General features: G+C 36.5%; 1 protein-coding gene across 11 annotated transcripts in view; it reads left to right on the forward strand.

The window, feature by feature from the left end:
* The window catches only part of LOC128555273 (coiled-coil domain-containing protein 154-like), a 91,380-nt gene that overhangs the window by 37,920 nt on the left and 29,414 nt on the right, over positions 1–24,046 (forward strand). For 9 of the 11 annotated variants that reach the window (XM_053537181.1, XM_053537177.1, XM_053537176.1 and 6 more), the window contains 6 exons: positions 2,242–2,370; positions 4,421–4,545; positions 5,282–5,408; positions 7,581–7,721; positions 8,710–8,772; positions 13,557–13,676. In XM_053537181.1, coding sequence (XP_053393156.1) covers positions 2,242–2,370; positions 4,421–4,545; positions 5,282–5,408; positions 7,581–7,721; positions 8,710–8,772; positions 13,557–13,676 — 705 coding nt within the window. Of the gene's footprint in view, positions 1–2,241; positions 2,371–4,420; positions 4,546–5,281; positions 5,409–7,580; positions 7,722–8,709; positions 8,773–11,732; positions 11,757–13,556; positions 13,677–24,046 lie in introns of all 11 variants that reach the window. The other 2 variants (XM_053537180.1, XM_053537182.1) reach the window with 2 other exon arrangements.

A 24,046-nucleotide genomic window follows, 5' to 3' on the forward strand; every position in this document is an offset into this window, starting at 1 on the left:
AAAGAAGACTTGGTATACATCATCAGCATGAAGCCATCATGCAAATAAAGTGGTGACTTTCACTAGTCACTTCTCCAACAGTTTCCATCCAGTTCAAATGAAACTTGGTATACGTCATTAACATCAGTCAGACATGCACATATTTTAGGATTTTTATGTCCAGTTATTACTTTTTGAGTTGTTCCCATTTTCTGGGACTGCAACAATTACTGTTCATATCTACAAATGCCTTCTTACTGTTTTCATCCAATTCAAGTGAAACTTGGTGTATATTATCAACATAAAGTGGACAGACTCATCTTTTTGGGACTTTCATATATAAATACATTTTCTCACTCAGAATCCACAATTCTATATTCACAGAAACAGTCATTTTGGTAAAAAATGCCAAAACAAACGTGCCAAAAAATTAATTGATTTCAGTTTCAATGGAAAAAACCAGATCATTTTTCATGCAAAACATCAAATTCTGAATTGTGACAAGATATTGATTGTGTATTTACATTTTATCAGTTATCAGATCTTGCAGCAACAATTGTGTTTAAAATGATGGAAGTAATGAACGAGTAGGGATTATTATGTCTGCCACACTGCTGTGTGGTGGGATACGTATTGATTTAGTCCTGTCTTTCTGTCTGTCTGTCTGTCTGCCTTTGTGTCCATCTGTCACAAATCTTGTCCCCACTCTAAGTCGAATTTTTCTTGTTTGATCTTCACCAAACTTGAACAAAATGTGTTTGCCAATAAGTCCTCGGCCAAGTTCGATTAACTAGCCAAGTTGGCCCAGACACTTTGGAATTATTGCCCTTGAAACATTGTTTTTTTATAATCAAAGCACTGAAAGTGTGATTGGGTTGTATCAAGGCACTGAAAGTGTGATTGGATTGTATCAAAGCACTGAAAGTCTGATTGGGTTGTTTTTGATAATCAAAGCGCTGAAAGTCTGATTGGGAATGTAGAATATATAGGGAGTAGGGTTTAGGCTAGAACATTTCTAATCCAGTCTTATACTACTATTCAGATGATTAGGCAGTTGTGGGAGACATGCCCTTTTCTCAAAAGCAGCTCTAGTTTTTTTGTATTTTTACACCCTATTTTAACCTTATTTTCTTAATCTCATCACCATAGCAGCCTGTATAGACTTCATTATTATTTTGACTGTAGCGTATAGACCATGGACACAGTTGGTACTGTAGACCATCAATCATTGCCTGACCTTGCATTAAGTCTCCTGATATATGACAAATAGTGCTGTTAAGGCAACCCACCAACAATGATCCAGCTTCTAACATCACCATCCCCTTTGGTCCACTAGAATTATTGTGCTTGTACACAGTGGTTATATCTCCTTGTAATGTTATACTGGCAACACAGTGGCTAGCATAGTCACTGATATAGATAAGTCTGGAATCTTCACTTTGCACAATATATTGTGGGTTGATAAACACTTCTTTATTCAGGGAAATTATGTGCTGGACATTTCCTTGTGTATCTAGTACTAGTACACTGTTAGGTCTGTTGCAAAGCACATAGAGATTTTCTTGATTTTACGTTCTGCCGTAGCATTGGTCTTTGACATGGATATTGCAGACAACTGATAGGTCACCAGCAGCTTTCATTATAATGATCTTGCACTTTTCTGGAATTGTCACAGCAATCTGATCCCAACCCATATTTTTTTGAGGGACAGGAGGTTGAAGCTCACAGTAAACTCTGTCATTAGCTCGACTATTCAAAGAATAGGTAGAGCTATTGGACTCACTCAAGCGTCGGCATCTGCGTCCACGTCAGCGTCGGCGTCGGCGTCCCAATTTGTTTAAGTTTTTGTATGTAAGCTGATATCTCAGTACCCACTAATGGGAATGGATTGAAACTTCACACACTTGTTCACTGTCATGATCTGACATTTAATGCACAGATTACATAACTCTACTTTGCATTTTTACGAAAAAATGTGTCCATATTTTGATGTAGCAGTTTTTGGTTAAGTTTTTGTATGTAAGCTGGTATCTCAGTACCCATAGATATGAATGGATTGAAACTTTACACAATTGTCCATTGTCATGTACTGATATGCATTTTACAGGTTCCATAACCCTGTTTTGCAATTTTGCAAAATTTCCCCTTTTTCAGCTTTTATTTTCATTTAACTGACAAGGCTGTTGAATAGGCAAACGTTGCTGTCCTCCATCAGCTCTTGTTTTGATTTTACTGTAAATTGGATAATGTTTGTTGTTTCAGCTTGTACAACGAGAGCAACATTCCCGACAAGAGTATGAGAAGGCAGCGAGAGAGGATGCGGACAGGAAGTGGCAGACACTGAAGAAAGTTCTGGAGGAAGAATTACATGTGCTCAAAGATAATATGAATGCAAGTCTTCCTTACATTTGATATCAATGATAATTAGTTTCATGTTTTTATTTTATAAAATATCATGAAAGATACAGAAAGGCTTTTCATAATGTTGAAACATTAATGAAAGAATGATTAAGGAGATGTTTTTCCATTTAATTTGTATTTTGTAATTTGACAAAATATGTAACGTTAACTACGGACTAACCTGTTCTAATGGTCACCTGCGATCAGCGGTCACCTTCGTTCAGCGGCAATTTTATGATGCTCCTGATGGATTTTCCTCTATTTCATCACTTTATTCGGCGGCCACCTCCCATCCGCGGTCAGCAGCCACCGGAATTGCCTCCCGACCGCCGTATTTGACCCCTTTCAGCGGCCATGTTTCTTCCAAAACTAATCTTTAGGTGATAATCGCTGAAGATACCCGATTTTTGAGAAACACATGATTGCTAAGTTTCGCGTGACTTCACCACACAAACGACAAAATGAGCATGAGCTTCTCAGTTAAAACTAATAACCAAAGGTAACGATCAAATGACCAGTAATTATCGGTAATTAGCGTGTCACCTTGTGTCAATTTTGTTGTTCACAGTTCAACCTCGGTTAAAGATAATACTCAATATCTAATTAGTATTATAATATTTGTGATTTTTTTCTATAATCTTTCATCAAAATACTATTAAATCTATATGAAATTAATTGTGTTTGAAAGAAATATAAAGCACTCAATCTTTTACAGAACATAACAGTAATCTTAGATTTTAGTGTAGACAGTAAGTGCGGAGATTTGCTTCCCTTACCAAAATGGCGAAAATAATAAACAAACTTGTTTTAAAGTTGGAAAATTGTCTGTAATAATTTTTGTTGTAAAAAAGAAATGTAGATTGCTGAGAAGACCATTCGTATTGCAGAGGCAAATGCACGTCAATGCATCCTGGTAGAATAATAATAGAAAAACGAAACAAAAATGGACCTAAAGGCTAAAGTCATGATTGAACATTGGTCAGAAGTATGAAAAAATACATATATTGGCTGCACCTCTGATCAGCAGTCACCTGGCTTAAGCGGCCGAGTTGTCTGCTTCCCCTGGCTGGCTGCTTAAGACAGGTTAGACAGTATACATTTATATTACATCAATGGATGCTAAACAGTTACGATTGTCAGTGAGAATAAAGGAGAGAAGATGCAGGAAGTGGCCCATGTTGACCCACTCTGTCTTCTCAGTGATTAGATGTTCATTCATTTGGATTACAAGAAATGAGCCGTGCCATGAGAACACCAACATAGTAGCTTTGCGACCAGCATAGATCCAGACCAGCCTGCGCATCCGCGCAGTCTGGTCAGGATCCATGCTGTTCGCTTTCATAGTCTATTACAATTAGAGAAACCGTTAACGAACAGCATGGAAACCCTGACCAGACTGCGCGGATGCGCAGGCTGGTCTGGATCCATGCTGGTCACAAAGCCACTATGTTGGTTTTCTTATGGCGTGGCTCAAATCACTTTTTAATTAACCTATAGCCTGCTGGTGGCAAGTGATTTTGTCTTTGCGACCAGTGCAGATTAAGATCAGCCTGCGCATGTTCTGCACTGTTCACTATTTAGTCAAGAAAATTTTAGTGAACACTTTTGAATAATAAGTGGTACTGCCCAAAATGAATGATGGACCCAGTGGATTTTAGAAATTTAGCAAGGTAAATGTTAAAGAACATGACCCAGAGGACAGGGTATGCTTGAACTGATAACAGTAAGGCACAGGTCACTTGCAACACTAGGTCATTGAAGCTTTTAAAAGATATCAGATACTGTAAAATCATTTAACTCCATGGGCATAAAATTTCATGGTTTTGGTCAAAACGGCAGTTTTGTGGGGATATAAATTTGTGGACTTCAACAATTGAACATAAAATGAATGAGAATTTTCCTTGTTTGTTGGGAGTAAATTTCGTGGATTGGCTCAACCACGAAATCTACGAAAATTAGTCCCCCGCAAATATTAATGATTTCACAGTATTGTATTTATTATAAAATTCATTTATTAAGCTTACATATTTTGTGCTTTCAGGGCGAGAAAGGCCGTAACAGAGACACTATAGCCAAACTTGATCAAGGAATCTCCATTGTTGAAAAGCAACTTGCAGAAAACAAGAAACAAGTAGATAAAGTCTTGGCTGCAGAAATTAAGTCAAGGTTTGCTTATCTTTGAAATTTACTAGGGAAGATACTTTATGGTGAATTGCCTTGGCTTCATTGTATGCTTTTTGATGCTGCAGAGAAAAAAAGATGGTTTCTTAAGCGTAGGTCAGCACTGCAGGCTTAGGTCTACATACAGTGAGAAAAAAATAGTGCGTTTTAATAAATGTATTTTATGGTCCTTAACATGTTGGAAAACATTTCTACGCTCATTCTAGACAAAAATGTTCGTGCTTGAGCATGCCCTTAGACCCCACTAGCAGGTCAGGCCTGCACATATATTCTACTGACATTTTATAGTTATTGATTCCATGTTATTTAGATACAGATGCAGGTAGTCACAAAATGGTACTAGGGATCTTTCTGCACTATGAAAAGCTTGAAAGTCACCATATGACTTTGAATTGTTTCATAATGTTTTAAAGACCCCACATACAAACCATCAATCTAGTCTTACTGATAGTGATAGCTCATATCACATTGGAACTTTAAAACTACCTGTGAAGCCTGACCTCTGGTGTGCTTTTCACCAATGATGTCACAGCTATGATGTCAGCTGTGGACAAACATCAGGAACCACTTACATTCTAACAATTTTCTTAATTATTTTCTTACACAAAAGTAATGTGCTAGACTCGCTTAAGGTTAAAGCATTGAGAGATTAGAGATTAATTGAGGCCTCTACTCAACTTCATTTTAAGGGAATATGATTAATTTGGTCAATATCTTGTAGGAAAATTCATGAGAGTGGGACAAATGAGAAGCTTGCAAGTGTCAATGAGAAATTGCAGATAGCTACATCAACTCTACAGCAAGCTATTGGAGGAGTGTCTCAGAACCTTAATGTCACCGGTGATAAGGTAAGCTACCTGTAACTCAGGAAGGTGTCCAAGGACCTTGATGTGACATTAAATCTTTGTCAAAATCTAAATGCGACCAGTGAAAAGGTGAGCTGCATCAAAACACTACAGTGAGCATACAATAAGCTGAGGGGTGTCTCAGAACCTTATTGTGACTAGTGATAAGCTTCAAGTAGCTATGATAAACTGTTGGAAAGGTGTCTATGAACTTCAGAGAATTAGAGATTAGGTTTTCTTGCATACCAGACAGGGATTTCCGGTATTTTTACTGGTGTTGGAAAAATCCATCTTACATCCCGGGGTGTAAGATGACTCTCGTTTTCTTTAAATGACGTATTATGAACTACATATATGTAGAAGATTTATGTAGTTATTTATCTTTTATTTCAAGAAACGAAATAAAAATCAAATACCTTGACAGTTCCTCTTTGTTCCTGATAGTACATTACTCGATTCAAAACACGTTATTTTATCAGAAATTCTTAATGTTACACTGCAACTAATAAAACAAAACCAGAACTAAACATTGTTATTTGTCTTTGAAACGTCATGACGTCTTTCCTGTTTACGGACGTTGCTTTCCCGCGCTTTGTTTAAATACACTGCTATAAGAAAAAGTTCTAAAAAGAAAGCCGTTCGATTGATTTTATTTTTATGCCCCCGAAGGGAGGCATATAGTTTTTGAACCGTCTGTCGGTCTGTCGGTCTGTCAGTCTGTCTGTCGGTCTGTCAGTCTGTCCGCAATTTTCGTGTCCGGTCCATATCTTTGTCATCGATGGATGGATTTTCAAATAACTTGGCATGAATGTGTTACACAGTAAGACGACGTGTCGCGCGCAAGACCCAGGTCCGTAGCTCAAAGGTCAAGGTCACACTTAGACATTAAAGGTCATTTTTCATGATAGTGCATTCGTGTCCGGTCCATATCTTTGTCATCCATGGATGGATTTTCAAATAACTTGGCATGAATGTGTACCACAGTAAGATGACGTGTCGCGCGCAAGACCCAGGTCCGTAGCTCAAAGGTCAAGGTCACACTTAGACGTTAAAGGTCATTTTTCATGATAGTGCATTCGTGTCCGGTCCATATCTTTGCCATCCATGGATGGATTTTCAAATAACTTGGCATGAATATGTACCACAGTAAGACAACGTGTCATGCGCAAGACCCAGGTCTGTAGCTCAAAGGTCAAGGTCACACTTAGACGTTAAAGGTCATATTTCATGATAGTGCATTGATGGGCGTGTCCGGTCCATATCTTTGTTATTCATGCATGGATTTTGAAATTATTGGGCATGAATGTGTACTACAGTAAGACGACGTGTCGCGCGCAAGACCCAGGTCCGTAGGTCAAAGGTCCTAAACTCTAACATCGGCCATAACTATTCATTCAAAGTGCCATCGGGGGCATGTGTCATCCTATGGAGACAGCTCTTGTTATTATTATTTCTTGATATCGGTATGCAAGAAAAAGATTCTGTCACTGGTTATAGGTGCAGATTGGAATATCTGGCTCTCGGGTAATTGTTTAAGCGGTAACTCGACTGGAGCCTCGTAACCGCCTAAACAGTTACCCTCGAGACCGGAAATGCCCATCTGCACCTACAACCAGTGAAAGAATCTTATAAGTTACATGAAATCATCAGCAAGCTGACAGGGCAGCAGGGTATCTCAGAACCTTAATGCTGCCTGTAATAAGATGAGCTTCTGATGACTACACGCTACATCAAACTATTAGAAAGGTTTTAGGAACCCTAATGTCATTAAGGAATACAGTACAAGCTTTAGAAAGTGTCACAGAATGATACTTATTGTACCAGGGATAATAAAAGTAAACAGCCGCAGCCAAATTAGTTCTATGACCTAATGAAGGACTCACTGTGTTTCAGAATCTTGTCACCAATGAAAGGACAAAATAATTGATAGCTAATTACATCATGCATTTCAGATGTGACTTAACTATACACTTGCACATGTTTTAATTCAATTTTAAAAAAAGATATAGCAAGTCTCTGAATTAATGCCTGTTTTAGCATGATGCACACATGGTATACAAGTAAAAATATTTTTTTCAAATCCTGTACATGGGCAAGAATACCATTTTAGGTCATCAAAAAACACAACATATGATGCATCAGTTTTGAAAATCTTTGTGGTTTAAATGATAACAGATTCGCCGAGATGTCAAGCAGATATTGAATGAGCAACAGCAGGGCAGTACAAGGGCTCTCTCTGACCTGGACGCCAGAATGAACGCAATCAGGCAGAAGCTAAATAGCCTTGAAGATATGCTCGATGCTAAGGTCAACTCGGTGAGTTTTTTTTTCATTAAATCTAAATTATGTCAGTGGGAAGAACTTTTTTTTGTGTTATGAAAATGTCGTAAGAACACTCTTGCACTGTTCTATTGGCGTAGTTAAAACAATTGTAACAAATTTATTAAAAAGTTAATCAAGGTGTTTTTGGAATATCAGCCTATATTCTGAATAAGTGAATACAAAATGTATTTTTGCATCTTGAAATCTCACAAAACACCAAATGTAGATTTTTGCATTCGGAAATGTTTGCAAGTATAAAACATGCTCACAGTCATGGGAGATATATAATTAATATATGTCCTTGGTTATATTTCATGGCAGTGCTTGGAGTAAACTTATGTGTGCCATTAATTTTGCAAATATCTCCCATTAGCGAAAATTGCAAACATTTCCACATCTCAAAATTAACCACTTTTACAGTATTATTACTGTCTGGCCCATTAAATGTTACATCTGCACAATTCACTGACTGTCATTGGTGAAATTATTCTTGTCGTATACCAGTCTTTATAAGTTGGCATTTCAGGAAAAATGTATAAACTAATGGCATACATGGCGGAATGTTGTATCTTCTAAATGGTTTATGATGAAATGTCGTGCATCCGTTTGGAAATGCTGCTTAATGATTAGATTTTGAATGAATTAGAAATTTACATATAACTATGATACCATTTTTGATGCTACTAATTTAATAAAAGAAATAAATTTTCACTTACTTGTGAAAACTCTTTGTCATCTGTCAAAAGAGAGCTTTCTGCCATTATCAGAATTTGGAAATATTTCAGATATTGCATGGAATGTACAGAAATAGCAATGTTGTGTTTAACGTTTGAATATTGAGTAAAAACAAAACACAAGATGTATGTTTATATTGTATTAAAGTGTACTAGTAATATGTACTATATTAAATCATGTGGCTATTGTTGTATATATACATGTTTTTGTCATTTTTATTTCAATCACGGATGTTGCACGCTTTCAGAAGTTTCAGATTTTGATGGGTGGCCATTTAACGAACAGATCTGACAACAATAATACCAACTTGGTACATTTTGTTAGCTCATTGTACATGTATTTGAGTGTTGTTGCTTTTAGATGTATTTCAAGGGCAGAAAGGAAATATGACACAAGATGTTCTCAAAAGTACTGTAAATTGTGACAGTTTTTTTTCCTTTCAGCTCTTGAACTTTTTATTGAAGATCTTTTGAGTTACCTACCTGCAGCTGTAAGACATGGTTTCCCAAACCAGTCTTTCAGATGAAGTTTCAATATTTTTAATATCATTATTTACTATTCAACCTTGTGATATTGAACACAGTATTAGATAAATTATGCATATAATATGAAACGGATTGAGCCAATAACAAACTCAGCTGAATCAATATAAAAACATCCAGGCTAATATAAAAATAAACAGGACCAGTATGTAAAATCAGGATCAGTTCAGGATTCAAGCATTTTGGCTGGTTAAATTGAGTTGAGTAATAAATGATCATCAATCAAATGAATTATATATAGGCCATGTTATTTGTCTACTGGCAGTCGTATTGGCCCTCGGCCCTTGGCCAGTATGGCCAGCTTCAGACAAATATGAAATCATTTGGTAAAATCATTATAATATTGTCCTGTTCCTTTAAATGCTCTAAAACCAGTTTCATCAGGAACTGAAAATGTTTTTTCAAGGGCCTTAAAATCTGTGCAGTTCTTGCAGATATAACACTGAGAGGTGAACTTGGCTAATGTATGTAAAAATAACCTTTCAGAACAGAAAAAAACTGCAAATGATAATAAGTTTTAATAATAATTATGACCATGTTATTTAGTATAGTAAAAAGGAATCTGTTCAGATTTTTTATATTTTGTTAAAAATTCATGCTGGTCTTTAGTGTGATAAGAAACGTCTCTTAAATGATACTTTGATAACACAGAACTATACTGTTCATAAAAAAATAGTTATTTTCTTATAGATAAAGGATTTGTAATTATTTTTCAATTTATGGTGTATTTGTCAAGAATGGTACATTTTTAGATGTTTTCTTACCTGTATACTGTGTCAGACTGTTGTATTCTATATTTTTGTGCCGTTCCCCATTTCAGCACCCCATTGTTTAGTCTGTATCAGTTTTTTTTGCATGTAAATTCTAGTCTTATATGTTTAACAGGAGAAAGTTTATTATATAATGCCTAAGAAAAAAAATCTATGAATTTGACAGAGAAATTTGAAAGTTTACAGGTAGAAGTTTGCAGTAGTATGTAATTTCAGTAAAAGAGGCTGTTTCTGGAAGGTCTTTCATTTGTATGAGAATCTCAATTCAGTTGTTTAAAGAAAATGTGCTTGTGAATCCCTGTAATTATACCCCAACAAAACGAAGTTTGGGGGTGTATATAGGAGTGAGCTTGGCGGTTGGTCGGTCGGTCGGTTGGTCCGTTGGTTTTTCATGGTTTCCAGATGATAACTCTTGAAAGGCTTAACCAATTTAAATAATTTTTGGTACACAGGTGTAACATCAGAAAATACAGGTCAAGTTCGAATTTGGGGTCAGTAGGTCAAAGGTCAAGGTCACAGTGACCGTGAACAGTAAAACGGTTTTCCGGATGATAACTCATGAAAGGCTTGACCGATTTAAATAATTTTTGGTACACAGGTGTAACATCATAAAATTCAGGTCAAGTTCCACTTTGAGGTCTATAGGTCAAAGGTCAAGGTCACAGTGACTCGGAACAGTTAAATGGTTTCCAGATGATTACTTGAGAATGCTTGGGCCTAGAATCATAAATTTTGGTACACAGGTGTAATATCATGAAATACAGATAAAGTTCTACTTTGAGGTCAATAGGTCAAAGGTCAAGGTCACAGTGACTCGGAACAGTTAAAAGGTTTCCGGATGATAACTTGAGAAAGCTTGGGTCTAGGATCATGAATTTTTGTACACAGATGTAACATGATTGAATACAAGTCAGGTATGACATTGAGGCTAGTAGGTCAAAGATCAAGGTCACAATAACACGAAACAGTTAATCAGTTTCCGGATAATAACTTGAGAATGCTTGGGCCTAGGATAATGAAAATTGATATGGAGGTTGGTTAGGACCAGCAGATGACCCATAATGATTTTGAGGTCAGTAGGTCAAAGGTGAAGGTCACATTGACCCAGAACATTTAAACTGTTTTTCGGACATACTTCAGAACCCTTGGGACTAGGATCACGAAACTTAATAGGGAGGTTGGTCATGACCAGCAAATGACCTGTATTAATTTTGAGTTCCAAAGGTCAAAGGTCAGAGTGACCTGGAACATTTACCTTTTTTCAGACAATTACTTGAGAACGCTTGGGCGGAGGATCTTGAAACTCCATAGGGAGGTTCATCAGGACCAGCAGATGACCTCTATTAATTTTGAGGTCAGTAGGTCAAAGGTCAAGTAAGTTCAGCTTTGACATTGGCTTAGTTCTTGGACAAGGCCATATTGTGGGGGTATAATTCGTCACTCCTGTGACAACTCTAGTTGTTATAAAAGTAGTAATGTAAATAGAATTTCGGATTAACTTACAATATTTATCTACAAATGCAAGAATGTAAAATTGAAGTCTTGTTTACTAAGAGTATGTTTTGTAAATCTTCAGTAATTAACAAACCAATATTTTCGTAAACATAATATATTGGCAGTAGGTCTATAGCCTTTCAAACTTTTAGAATTATGCAACCTTTCTCAGTTTATTTGCTTAATTTTGCAAACTGGGAGGGAAAGGCACAAATTTCGCCCTAGCTTCTTTTATTTTTGCCGCTCTTGGTAATTTGAACAAACTGTATCTTTATTGTGTATTATATTTCGTTATGTAAATACCCAGTACTGAGTGAAATGCATTCTGACACTTTACATGCTTATATTTCATTTTCTCTTCTCAATAGATCTTACTGTTGTAGGTATATGCTTACAGCTATTTTATGTTTTCAGTTGCATATAATACATGTATGTGTAATCATGTCCATGTCTAAATATTTTAGGGATCGGAACTGAGTCTGAGAGAGGTACCAGCATGCACTGGGGCAGGAGGCAATGTTTGTTTTAGTACATGCATGATAAACGCTTCTTATTCTCTTATTTTGCAGAGCATATTCTAGCACACATAGATTTGCTTCCACAGTTATTTAGTTCTGTTTGTAAGGAATGGATGTACACATCCATTTTCCACATCAATCAAATTGGTTCAACATCATCGCAGTATATCCCTGATGAAATAGGTTTTGGCATCTGTATATAATGCGCTATATTATTTGGATTTAGAGACCTATTTCAACATTAAGTCAATTTAGACATCTGTTTCCCATATTATAGGGGTTTAGATATTTACTTCCAATGTTAAATGAGGTAACAAATCAATGGTTTTCCTGTTTTGAATGGGTTTAGATAAAAATTTCCCATATTTTATGGATATAGACATCTTCTTCCAAGTCAAAATGTTCTGACCTGCTTATGTCGAATATGAAATTGATTTATTTGCACATTTTTTAAATGAAATTGATTAAGATGCCTGTCAGCCAGAGGAAAATGAGCTGCGCCATGAGAAAACCAACACAGTGCGTTTGAGACCAGCATGGATCCAGACCAGCCTGCGCATCCGTGCAGTCTGGTCAGGATCCATGCTTTTTGCTAATGGTTTTTCTAATTGCGATAGGCTTTGAAAGCGAACAGCATGGATCCTGACCAGACTGCGCAGATGTGCAGGCACATAAAGGACATAAAGACACTATGTAGGTTTTCTTATGGCACGGCTCAGATGGATTTATGTACCCATTTTTCAAATGATTTTTATGCAAAACATGTAAAATGGATAACATGTCAGTTTTTCACAGCAAGCAGTTGAGCATAGTTTTACACAGTAGATGATTTTAAAATGCTTTGTAGTCTATACAGGGAACAGAATATAAAAAAGTCACCAAAATATTATCACCAATTATTATGCTTTTATCACTAATTTTATGTGCACTGTAATGGTAAATGAATTCATTTGTTGATTACATAATTATTTCACAGATAATAGCAAAAGAAAAGAGTTTTTTAGCTGTTAGGAAAGCAGAAAAAACTTTTGATGAAAACTTATGGTTCATGAAATAAACTATACACATTCTAAATATATTCTTTAAATTTTGCACAATTTTATGACTTATTTTGTCAAAGATTTGATTTAATGCAAGTCTGTTCATTAAATACACAGTACAGTTGAATCTGTCCAAGTGGCCACCTGTACTAAGCCGCCACTTGCCTTATGCAGCCAGTTTGGACAGTACCATTAACTGTTAAAAGGGGTGCTTATACCAAAAGATACTGACTGAATAGCGAACAGTGCAGATTACGATCAGACTGCATGGCAGGCTGATCATGATCTACACTGGTCGCAGAGGCAGAACCAATCGTATCCAGCATGGTAAGGGTTAAGCACTCCCTTGGCTTGATGCTTAATAAAATGTTTGACTGTAAAGGGAGACAATTTATATGGCACCTAGCACTTTGCATATTAAGGGTTACACAGTCATCTTATTGACCTAATTGTAGATCAACTTTAGGCACCAGTTTTTCCGTATATGTACGATTGTGAAGTCAACATTCTTGGTCAAAAGCAAGTTGTTATCTTTATGCCTTTTGCTATATTATTTCTTGAATAACGTATTTTAAATGCAAACTTACACAGGCCATGATGACTGCATAATAACTGCATAGAATATAGGTTGAAGTTTAAAAATTTTCTTCAGTAGTAGTAACGTTAGGTTTTGTGCACTAAAGAATAATAGAAAATATGACACATATTTTTATACATCTCTGATAAACAGGCATCACAGTCACTGTCAGAGAGGATGGCGGATAGAATGGAATCTATATCGAAATGGCAGGATGCTACCGGAGATACCCTTAGGGAACTGGGGCGCAGTGTACAGACTATGCCACAAGATGTAAGTTGATGTTTCATTTTCAGTTTTTGTCCCAGTTTTTTTTGAGCCCCTCCCCACCATGAGTGGTGGGGGCATATGGTTTGGTCTTGTCCGTCTGTCAGTCCATCTGAAGTTCATGACGTGCCTAGCTCAAAAAGTATTTGATATAAATTGATGAAACCTTGCATGAGTCTTAATCATGGTATGAACTTGCGCACTTCCTATTTTTCATCTGGCTCCGCCCCCTGTTTTCAGAGTTATGGCCCCTGAAATAGTCAGAAGTGCACATTTTCGCCTTGTGACACGCCTAGCTCAAAAAGTGTTTGATATAGATTCATGAAACCTTGCATGAGTCTTAATCATGATATGAACTTGCACACCTCCTTTTTTAGCTCATCTGATTTTTTGAAAAAAAATGATGAGTTATTGTCATCACTTGAGCGGTTGTCGGCGTCGGCGTTGCCTGGTTAAGTTTTATGTTTAGGTCAGCTTTTCTCCTAAACAATCAAAGCTATTGCTTTGAAACTTGGAATACTTGTTCACCATCATAAGCTGACCTGTATAGCAAGAAACATAACTCCATCTTGCTTTTTGCAAGATTTATGGCCCCTTTTGTACTTAGAAAATATCAGATTTCTTGGTTAAGTTTTATGTTTAGGTCAACTTTCTCTTAAACTATCAAAGCTATTGCTTTGAAACTTGGAATACTTGTTCACCATCATAAGCAGACCCTGTACATCAAGAAACTTAACTACATCTTGCTTTTTGCAAGAATTATTGCCCCTTTGGACTTAGAAAATCAGTTTTCTTGGTTAAGTTTTATGTTTAGGTCAGCTTTTATCCTAAACTATCAAGAGCTAATTCCTTTAAACTTGCAACCTTGTTCACCATCATAAGCTGACCTGTACAGCAATGAAACATAACTCCATCCTGCTTTTGCAGATTTATGGCCCTTTTGGACTTAGAAAATATCGATTTCTTGGTTAGTTTTGTTTAGGTCACTTTTTCTCTTAATATCAAAGCTATGCTTAACTTGCAAGTTTTGCACCATCATAAACTGACCCTGTACAGCAACACATTACTCATCCGGTTTTGCATTAATTTATTGCCCCTTTGGACTAGAAATCATTTCCTTGGTTATATTATGTTTAAGTCACTTCTCATAACATCAAGTTCTTAAACTTGCACAGTTTTTCACCATCATTGTGACACTGTGCTCATGAACCATAACATCGCTTTTTGCAAGATGATGGCCTTTTTAGACTTAGAAATCATGGTGGCATATTTCTATATACAAATAAAATCATGGTCACACCCGCAGGCGGTGTTTTTTCATTTTGGTTCGCCCCCTATTTTCAGAGTTATGGCCCCTGAAATAGTCAAAAATGCACATTTTCACCTTGTGATGCACCAATTTCAATAAGTATTTAATATAAATGATTGAAAACTTGCATAAGTCTTTATCATGATATAAACTTACACACCTCTTATTTTTTGGCTGGCTCCACCCTCTATTGTTAAAGTTATGACCCCTGAAATAGTAAAAAAATGCACATTTTCACCTAATTATGTGCCTAGCTCAAAAAGTATTTGATGTAAATTTATGAAACTTTGCTTGGGTCTTTATCATGATGTGTCCTTGCACACTTGGCATTCTTCCTGAGAATCTTTGCATTTATTACAAAGTTATATCTGAAATGATTTATGTAGCTGTTACTAAGATTTTATTGCTTTAAAAGGTAATTTTTGTCAAGCCCAGTTGCAGAAGCGAAGACATAGTTGTCCAAATGGCAGTTTGGTGTATGTGCATGTGTGCGTGTGTGCATGTGTGCGTCCTTCCAGATTTGTTTGCCTGGACCATAACTTTGACATGCATGGAGCAGTCTTCTGTATATTTAGCATTAAGGTTAACCTCAGTGAGACGGAGTGTCGTGCGTAAATCCCAGGGCCCTATCTCAAAGGTCAAGGTCACAGTTGGAGGTTAAAGGTCATGTCAGATCTTGTCCGGCCCATATCTTTGACATGCATTGAGGAATCTTGTTTATATTTGGCATGAATGTTTAACTCATTGAGACAGACTCTGTCTCAAAGGCCGTTGAAGGTCACAGTTAGGGGTCAAAGGGCAGGCTCGACATGTTGCCCGTGGGCATCTAGTTATTATATTAGACATCAACAGAAAAAATATCAATTATTTTACATCCTGTCATTAACTTTTAGCTCACCTGAGCCGAAGGTGTCCGTTCACATTTAGTTTGTTTTACACTCTAGCATCCACAATTTTGAAGCAATCTTAATCAAACTTGGTCACAATGTTTTTGGTCACAAGACCTCGAATGAGTTTGATTATGGGCTAGATTGGATCAGTATGTCCAGAGTTATGTGTCCTAGATTGACAAAATTTGCTATATTTCACTTTGATTACACTCTAGCATCTTCATTTCTCCACCAATTCTAATCATACTTATATAGAATGTGTATGACTCCAAGATCTTGGATGACGTAGATTATTTAAGCGAAATCTGGCTGGTAGGACAAAAGCTATAATGTGCCCTTGATTGACAAAATTTGCTGTATTTCACCTTGCTTACACTCTAGCATCTTTATTTTTTCACCAATTCTAATCATATTTAAATAGAATGTGTATGACCTCAAGATCTTGCATGAGTTCGATTATGAGCAAAATCGGGCAGGACTACTAGGACCAGAGTTATGTGTCCTTGATTTACAAAAATTACTACATGTATTTTACGTTGTTTACACTCTAGCACCTTCATTTCTTCACCAATCCAAAACATATTTACGCCCGAAGTTCTTGAATGAGTTCAATTTTGAAAAAAATCAGACAATTAGAACCAGAGTTATGGGCCTTTGATTTTGCAAAAATCCCTATATTTTACCTTGTTTACACTCCTTCAGCAATCTAAACCATATTTATACAGAATGTGTATGAGCATTAAGATCTCAGATGAGTTTGATTATGAGTGAAATCTGACCATTAGGACTAGGGTTACTTGTCCTTGATTTTACAGAAATTGCTATATTTTCCCTTGTTTCTTCTCTTTCCTGAATTTATTGTCTCCCTTTTTCTTATAGAAATGTTTAACTCTCAAAAACATTTTACAAGTTTTCCAGTAGAAAAAATTATTAAACAAAATTCCTGGATATTTTTTATTAGAAGAAGAGATGAATAATCAGTAAAGGGGATTTTAAATATTTTTTAAAACTGTTTGGTTGATTAGAAATACTAAGTATAAATTAAAGGCAGACCCTCATATGTTTGTCCTGATTAAATCAATCTGCAGAGCTGCAGAAATTCAACTGAATTGAATTACATTTGTAAGCTGAGATAGGCTAAGCCAGTGATACAGTAGAGATAGTACCTAAGTTTTTCAAATCATAGGTTTGAAGTTAAAAAGCTTTGAAATGAAGAGAAATGTCCATATATTTCTCAAAAACAGAAATATAGACAATATTTTAACCAGAAGTGTGGAGTTATGAGCATTTAATATTTTCATGATAACGAAAATTTTGTGATCAAGGAAATGTAACTCTTCTTGAACATGGAGAGCATAAACATCAAAGGGACATAATAAAGTCAATATTTTCTAATTGGGTGCATTTGATTTAACATTCAACTTTGATCTAGATTGCTAAATACTGATCCATGATACTGTGTGCTAAAAATTTAGAACATCTGGAACAGTCTATTAACAGCAAAACTATGCTTTAGCAGAATCTAAATAGAGTTAAGCTCTAACTGGGACTCGAACCCAGGACCTCTCACCCCTAAGGCAGACACTCTACCACTTCCCTATAACAGCAGTAGCTAATAGCTATGCAGTTTAATTGCTGGATTACATTGCGTGAACTGGAACAATAATCGGTGAACTCCGGATTATCGGCATATTCGCTTTGTTACCTAACGGCAATTTTTGTGTAAAGAAAAAATATAATCTAATGCTGCCAACGTCATAATTGGTCAAATCTGCCCAAATTTCTCTGACGTGTTGTTCAGAGTATGAACTTACTAACTGGCAGTACCAGTGAAATATTACTTACACTGAATCTTTTATATTTGCCCTTTTTGCAGCTGCCGAACGGCAAAGACGATGAGATTTGTCCAAATATAAGTAATTATTTTACCAGTTTTGAGAGGATTTCAATTGATGGGAAATTACAGTTACAAACTAAATACCTTTCTGCAACACATGGAGTCATTAGCATTCACTGTCAATCAGTATTATGACTGAGATCGACTGTCATTCATTCATTTCAAAGTTTCATAGACAGAGTCCGTTGTTTACATTTTTATCGTAACCGGTGCACTTGTAAAAATCACTTTAGTTTGAAAAATCAAAGTATGCGAAGAGCTATGGTACGGTCTCTAGATACAGGGAGTAAGTTTTCATTGATATATTAACAGAAAATACTCCACCCATTGTGATTAGTTGATGGTATATAAATCTGCCATAATATATTTATATGTTGTCTGTAAGTATTGACCTGGCAGTCTGTGCTTCCATAAATTAATTTGGTTTCCAAACCTAAATAACAATACTGTAGACATGTAACTATTGAAAACCAATAACATCTTCATGTCGCATATGCAGATTTAAGCATTCAGTTACCAATCTCGGGGTTGTGTGTTCGAATCCACTGATTTTCTATATAATTTTTCACTCCATTAGTTAATATGTAAACTTAACAGATGGGAGACTTGTCATGCTTATCATAATTTATTGTTCATTTGTTGAAAGCAATACCATTCTAATCCTCTACGTACATGTCAGTAAACTGTTTATTATGCCTCCCTTCGAAGAAGGAGGGGTATATTGTTTTTCAGATGTCGGTCGGTCTGTCTGTCGGCCGGTCTGTAGACCAATCCGTTTCCGGATGATAACTCAAGAACGTTTGGGCCTAGGATCATGAAAGTTGATAGGAAGGTTGTTCATCACCTGCAGATGACCCCTATTGATTTTGAGATCTGTATGTCAAAGGTCAAGGTCACAGTGACCCTGAACAGTTAAACGGTATCTGGATGATAACTCAAGAACGCTTGGGCTTAGGATCATGAAATTTGGTAGGGAGGTTGGTCATGACCAGCAGATGACCCCTATTGATTTTAAGGTCAGTAGGCCAAAGTTTAAGGTCACAGTGACCAGGAACAGTAAAACGGTTTCCGGGCGATAACTCAAGAACGCTTGGGCCTAAGATCAGGAAAATTGATAGGAAGATTGATCATGACGAGCAGAAAATCCCTATTGATTTTGAGGTCAGCAGGTCAAAGTTCAAGGTCACAGTGACCCGGAACAGTTTAACGGTTTCCAGATGATAACTCAAGATTGTTTGGGCCTAGGATCGTGAAAGTTGATAGGGAGGTTTTTCATGACCAGCAGATGACCCCTATTGATTTTGAGATCAGTAGGTCAAAGTTAAAGGTCACAGTGACCAGGAACAGTAAAACAGTTTCCGGGCGATAACTCAAGAATGCTTGGGCCTAGGATCAGGAAAATTGATAGTGGGACTGATCATGACCAGCAGGTGACCCCTATTGGTCAAAGTTCAAGGTCAGATTGGGCAGGAACAGTTAAAACGGTTTCTGGATGATAATTTAAGAACGCTTGGGCCAAGAGTCATGAAAGATGATAGTGAGGTTCATCATGACCTGCAGATGACCCCTATTGATTTTAAGGTCAGTAGGTCAGAGGTCAAGGTTACAGTGACCCGGAACATTTAAACCATTTCCAGACAATAACTTGAGAATGCTTGGGCCTAGGACCATGAAACTTGATAGGGAGGTTGGTCATGACCAGTAGATGACCCCTATAGATTTTGAGATCTGTAGGCTAAAGGTCAAGGTCACATTGACCTGGAGCAGTTAAACCCTTTCCAGACGATACCTTGAGAACGCTTGGGCCTAGGATCACTAAACTTGATAGGGAGGTTGATCATGACCAGGAGATGACCCCTGTTGATTTTGAGGTCCAATGTCACATTGAGGTCCAATGTCACATTGAACCAGAACAGTAGAACTCTTGTTTACAGTGAGCAAATAATTTCTGTTCCTTGTGCAATTACTGAATGCATCGAGGGGGGCATTTCATGTTCGACGAGCCCTTGTTTATAAAATATCAACTTAAATCTTCAGGGCTGGGCAAGTGTTTGTTCAGTCAACAGACTTTTCAAGGAATTGGTGTTAGTTCATGAAAAAAATTAGATGTTTCATGAAAAAAAAAAAAAAGAAGAAAAGTAATATTGATGCAATTATAATACATTAAAGTAAAAAATATGGTTTGAAGAGAATTCAAACCCACGGTAACATGCATAGAAGCCTGAGAGCTTACCACTATGCCACCATGCCATTAGTACAATATCGCTTATTTTAATGAATTTAGATATTTTATGGATACAGATATCGCGTGAAATAATGAAAACGCACAAAAATATTGGCGAAGATTAATGAGTTCCAGTTCAGTACTTACCTACAGTATATATATGTGTACACTCCTTCTAATCTTCTAGACTTCGAGAAGTTTGAGCCAAAACAATTTATGTAATGTAGACTTATAGGCTTTAGACCAAGAATAAATTGATAAAATGAACAATTTAGAGCTTTTCTTCCAACTTCAGTGTTGGCGAAGGCATGCAGTGTCATTGTATTTGTCACACCTTTGTGTGCAAGCTCATATCTTAGTAACCTGATGGTATGTATTTTATTGAAACTTCACACAAGACTTAATCCTAGTCATCAACGGATTGAAATAACCAAGTTACATAATTCTAGGTTGAATTTAATTCAAATAATGGCCCGTTTTGTCAGAACTCAACTCAAACAAACTTTTGTGTGCAGCTTACTAATAGAATCAGGCTGTAGATTATCTGATCTAACTTTATGTATTGGACTGAAACTTCACACAAGCCTTCCCAATCATCAGATCTACAGACAGTACCAAGTAAGATAACTCTTAGTTGAATATCAAATTATGGCCCATCTTTTGACTGCAACTATAAACTATCAAGTTATGTCTCGGTGTAACAACTTTATGAAACTAAGTTATCATATATACTGCAAGAACCTGTAAATGAGTATCACCTACATTGTGAAGTAGAATAGCAAAACATTTGGCACACAGTCTTAAATCTCTTTTATGTTAGACATATTCTCTTTTTTTGTATTCTTAAGTTACGAAAAATCAGAGTTTAATCAAATTTAACATTAGAGAAAAAATTTTATATCATCAAAACATGGTCAATAGTACAATTACCTCCCTTTTATAAGTCTTAATATATATTTTGTGAATTATGATATTTCGAATAATAAAAAAAAAACTTGTACTAAAATAGTGATCTAAAACTATACAACTTGTTTCCTCACAAAGTATGATTAGAGATGAAATGTTTAATGTATACTTCTGTATTTTTTGTTGTTGTGTAATAAGTATATATTAGATAATAGTGCATTATTGATAAACAAATATTAAATAACTGCAGTGCTGCAGAGTAAGTTGTTGTTTCTAAATGAAATTTTTAGAGCAGTCTACATTGAATAATGTGACTGCATGTCTTCTAATTTCACTGTAAGCTATGGACACTGACACCTCAAAAATCAGTTTTAGAGTGTTCGCATATGTAGGGCTAAATCTGGAAAACCAGGAAATCAAATATTAAATGTGAGTTATATCCTATTGGTGAAGTTAAACTCTCATATGACTTTGAATCACTTACCCCACTCAAGTGTTGGTTTGAAACCTCTCATAGAGTTTGTTCATGTCAGAAAGTATCAGATTGTGAAGGTGCATGGTTCTGCCAAATTTTTAAGACACCTTGCCTGCCTGTGCTAGAAATAATGAGCAATGGGGCACCAAGGTTTAGAAGAACTCCTTCGAAAGTAACCATATTGATCACAGATCAAACAAACTGAGTTATACTGATTCACTCTGATCCTGGGATGCAATATTAGTTCTGATTGTTTTTATTTTATCTATGAAGAAATCGCTGAACTCCTGTGCTAGTTACTTCTGGGTTCTTGCCTGATGGAAGTGCAACTTCGCTTGGACCGTTCAGTAAATGTTACGTTATTTTGAACAAACTTTTTTGGTCGCGTTCACTTTGTTCTACTTTCTCTGAGTAATAATCAATTCTTGCCTTTTTTAACATTTTGTTAACGATTGTGCATTGGTTCCTATACATTAAGTGGTCAACGGTGAGTCTTGAAGTCTGCCATTTACGTTCTAGTTTACGCTTCAAGTGTTTGGCATCATAGAGCTCCTCCGAGAACCAGGGACATTAGATGGTCTTAATGTGATGGTTTTTGAACACAAAGGCACATGATTGTCAATTAAAACTGAAAGTTCACTATTGTATGATGAGACAAGAGTTTCCGCATCTGATGTACTCTGTGACAAATTCAAAAGATTAGATGATAGAATATCAGCTTTGAAAGAATCAACGTCAATCGAACAGAGTTTCCTGTATGTCACAGTTTTCTTTACCAGAAGACATTAAACATTACCGCGAAATGGTCCTTGGCTATTTTTCCAGAGCTATCTGATAATCCAGGATCAGTCACTACAACTGCTGATACTGTGTTATCCATGTCTCTGGTGATGACCAGTGACGTCTGGGGTATGACAGTGGACGTGGGTGGGCCCTTTCACGTTGATACATGCCACAAGCTTGTAACACACTGTTAAATCTGATGGTGTCACGATCAGAAAGAATGTCCAAATGAAAATTCAGATCGCCAGTAATGATCGATGATATTCATGTCAATTGCGGCGTATTTTGATAAGAAATCTGGCCACTCGGTATCCAGAAAATCATTTATATTCAAACCATTTTTCTTTGATGGAGGACTCTGTAAATAACGGCCATGAACAATGTGTAGTTGTTGATTCTTACATTACACTCAATATGTTCAAATGTTGAAAATGTATTGTCACTAGTTGAAGAGACTATATTTTTACATCTATCACCGATCTATAAATCAGGGCCACCCCACCTCAACGCTTACTACCAGGGCGTGGCACATGCTTGATTTTGTACCTATCAGGTAACAGTTCACCTAGACATGCTTACTACCAGGGCGTGGCACATGCTTGATTTTGTACCCATCAGGTAACAGTTCACCTGGACATGCTTCATCAATGGAGGTGCCTAACTATGTTTCAGTCACAGCAATAAGTTCTGGATCGTTCGGCAGTATAAAGTCACAGAAGGATATGTTGTTTAGTTTTTCAAGGATCTTGGGTTAATGCAACAAATTTTTATATTTTTCTGGCCTTTAACTATTGTTTGAGATTCATGTTTTATGTGGGATATATTCATTGTTCTTCTAGAGTCCAGCACTTCTTTGTTGAATTTTTGATTATGCTTTGGTCTGTCTGTTGATATTACAGTTGGAATTACTTCAGGTGTTCTAATATTGTCCAGATCAAAATGATCCCTTGATTGATATCCCATCATACCTGTAAGCTGATGATGACCACCTCTGGCAGATCTGTATATCAAAACATCATAATCCTTTAGACTTTTCAATGTCTCTTTGTCCAGTAGTGAAAACCTTCTGGGTATGTTTTCCAATTTCAATAATTGGTCTCTATTATATTTTATAAAGCACATTATGTTTGTGAGATTGTGTTCACTAAAAATTACACTATTTTACAGGTAAAAGCAGTCTATTTTATTGTTTTGTGGAATAAAATCCGCTATCAAATAAATAAATCAAATTAAAAATCACAGAAATGTTATCTACATATATTTATGAAACACTATGCAACAAATCTTGGTTCTAAAGTCACTGGTTTTTACAGAATAATCAAAATATCAAGAGCACAAATTTCTGCTGCCTACACTTGGCGCAACAACATACAATTATACTGAACAGCAAAAGAAACTATCCAGATGTATAACAGGTATATTTTGAAATAAAAAAAAATAATTTTTCAAATCTGAATTGCTTCTTCATACCAAAATTAAACTTGAAGATCTTCACGTGATAAATTAAAAAAAAAAATCAATCAGCCATGAAGTTGGTAGTCCCACAATAGCCGTTCGTAAGGCTATATGAGCCGCGCCATGAGAAAACCAACATAGTGGTTTTGCGACGAGCATGGATCCAGACCAGCCTGCACATCCGCGCAGTCTGGTCAAGATCCATGCTGTTCGCTTTCAAAGCCTATTGCAATTAGAGAAACCATTAGCGAACAGCATGGATCCTGACCAGACTGCACGGATGCGCAGGATGGTCTGGATCCATGCTGGTCGCAAACCCACTATGTTGGTTTTCTCATGGCGTGGCTCATATCTTCTGCGCGTCAGTTGCATTGTAACATCCAAATTGGGCGCTCGCGCTAAATTTGATTCAGTCATGAGGTGCAACCAACAATGTT

The sequence above is a fragment of the Mercenaria mercenaria genome, chromosome 2 (assembly GCF_021730395.1).
Source record: "Mercenaria mercenaria strain notata chromosome 2, MADL_Memer_1, whole genome shotgun sequence".
NCBI classification, from domain to species: Eukaryota; Metazoa; Mollusca; class Bivalvia; order Venerida; family Veneridae; genus Mercenaria; species Mercenaria mercenaria.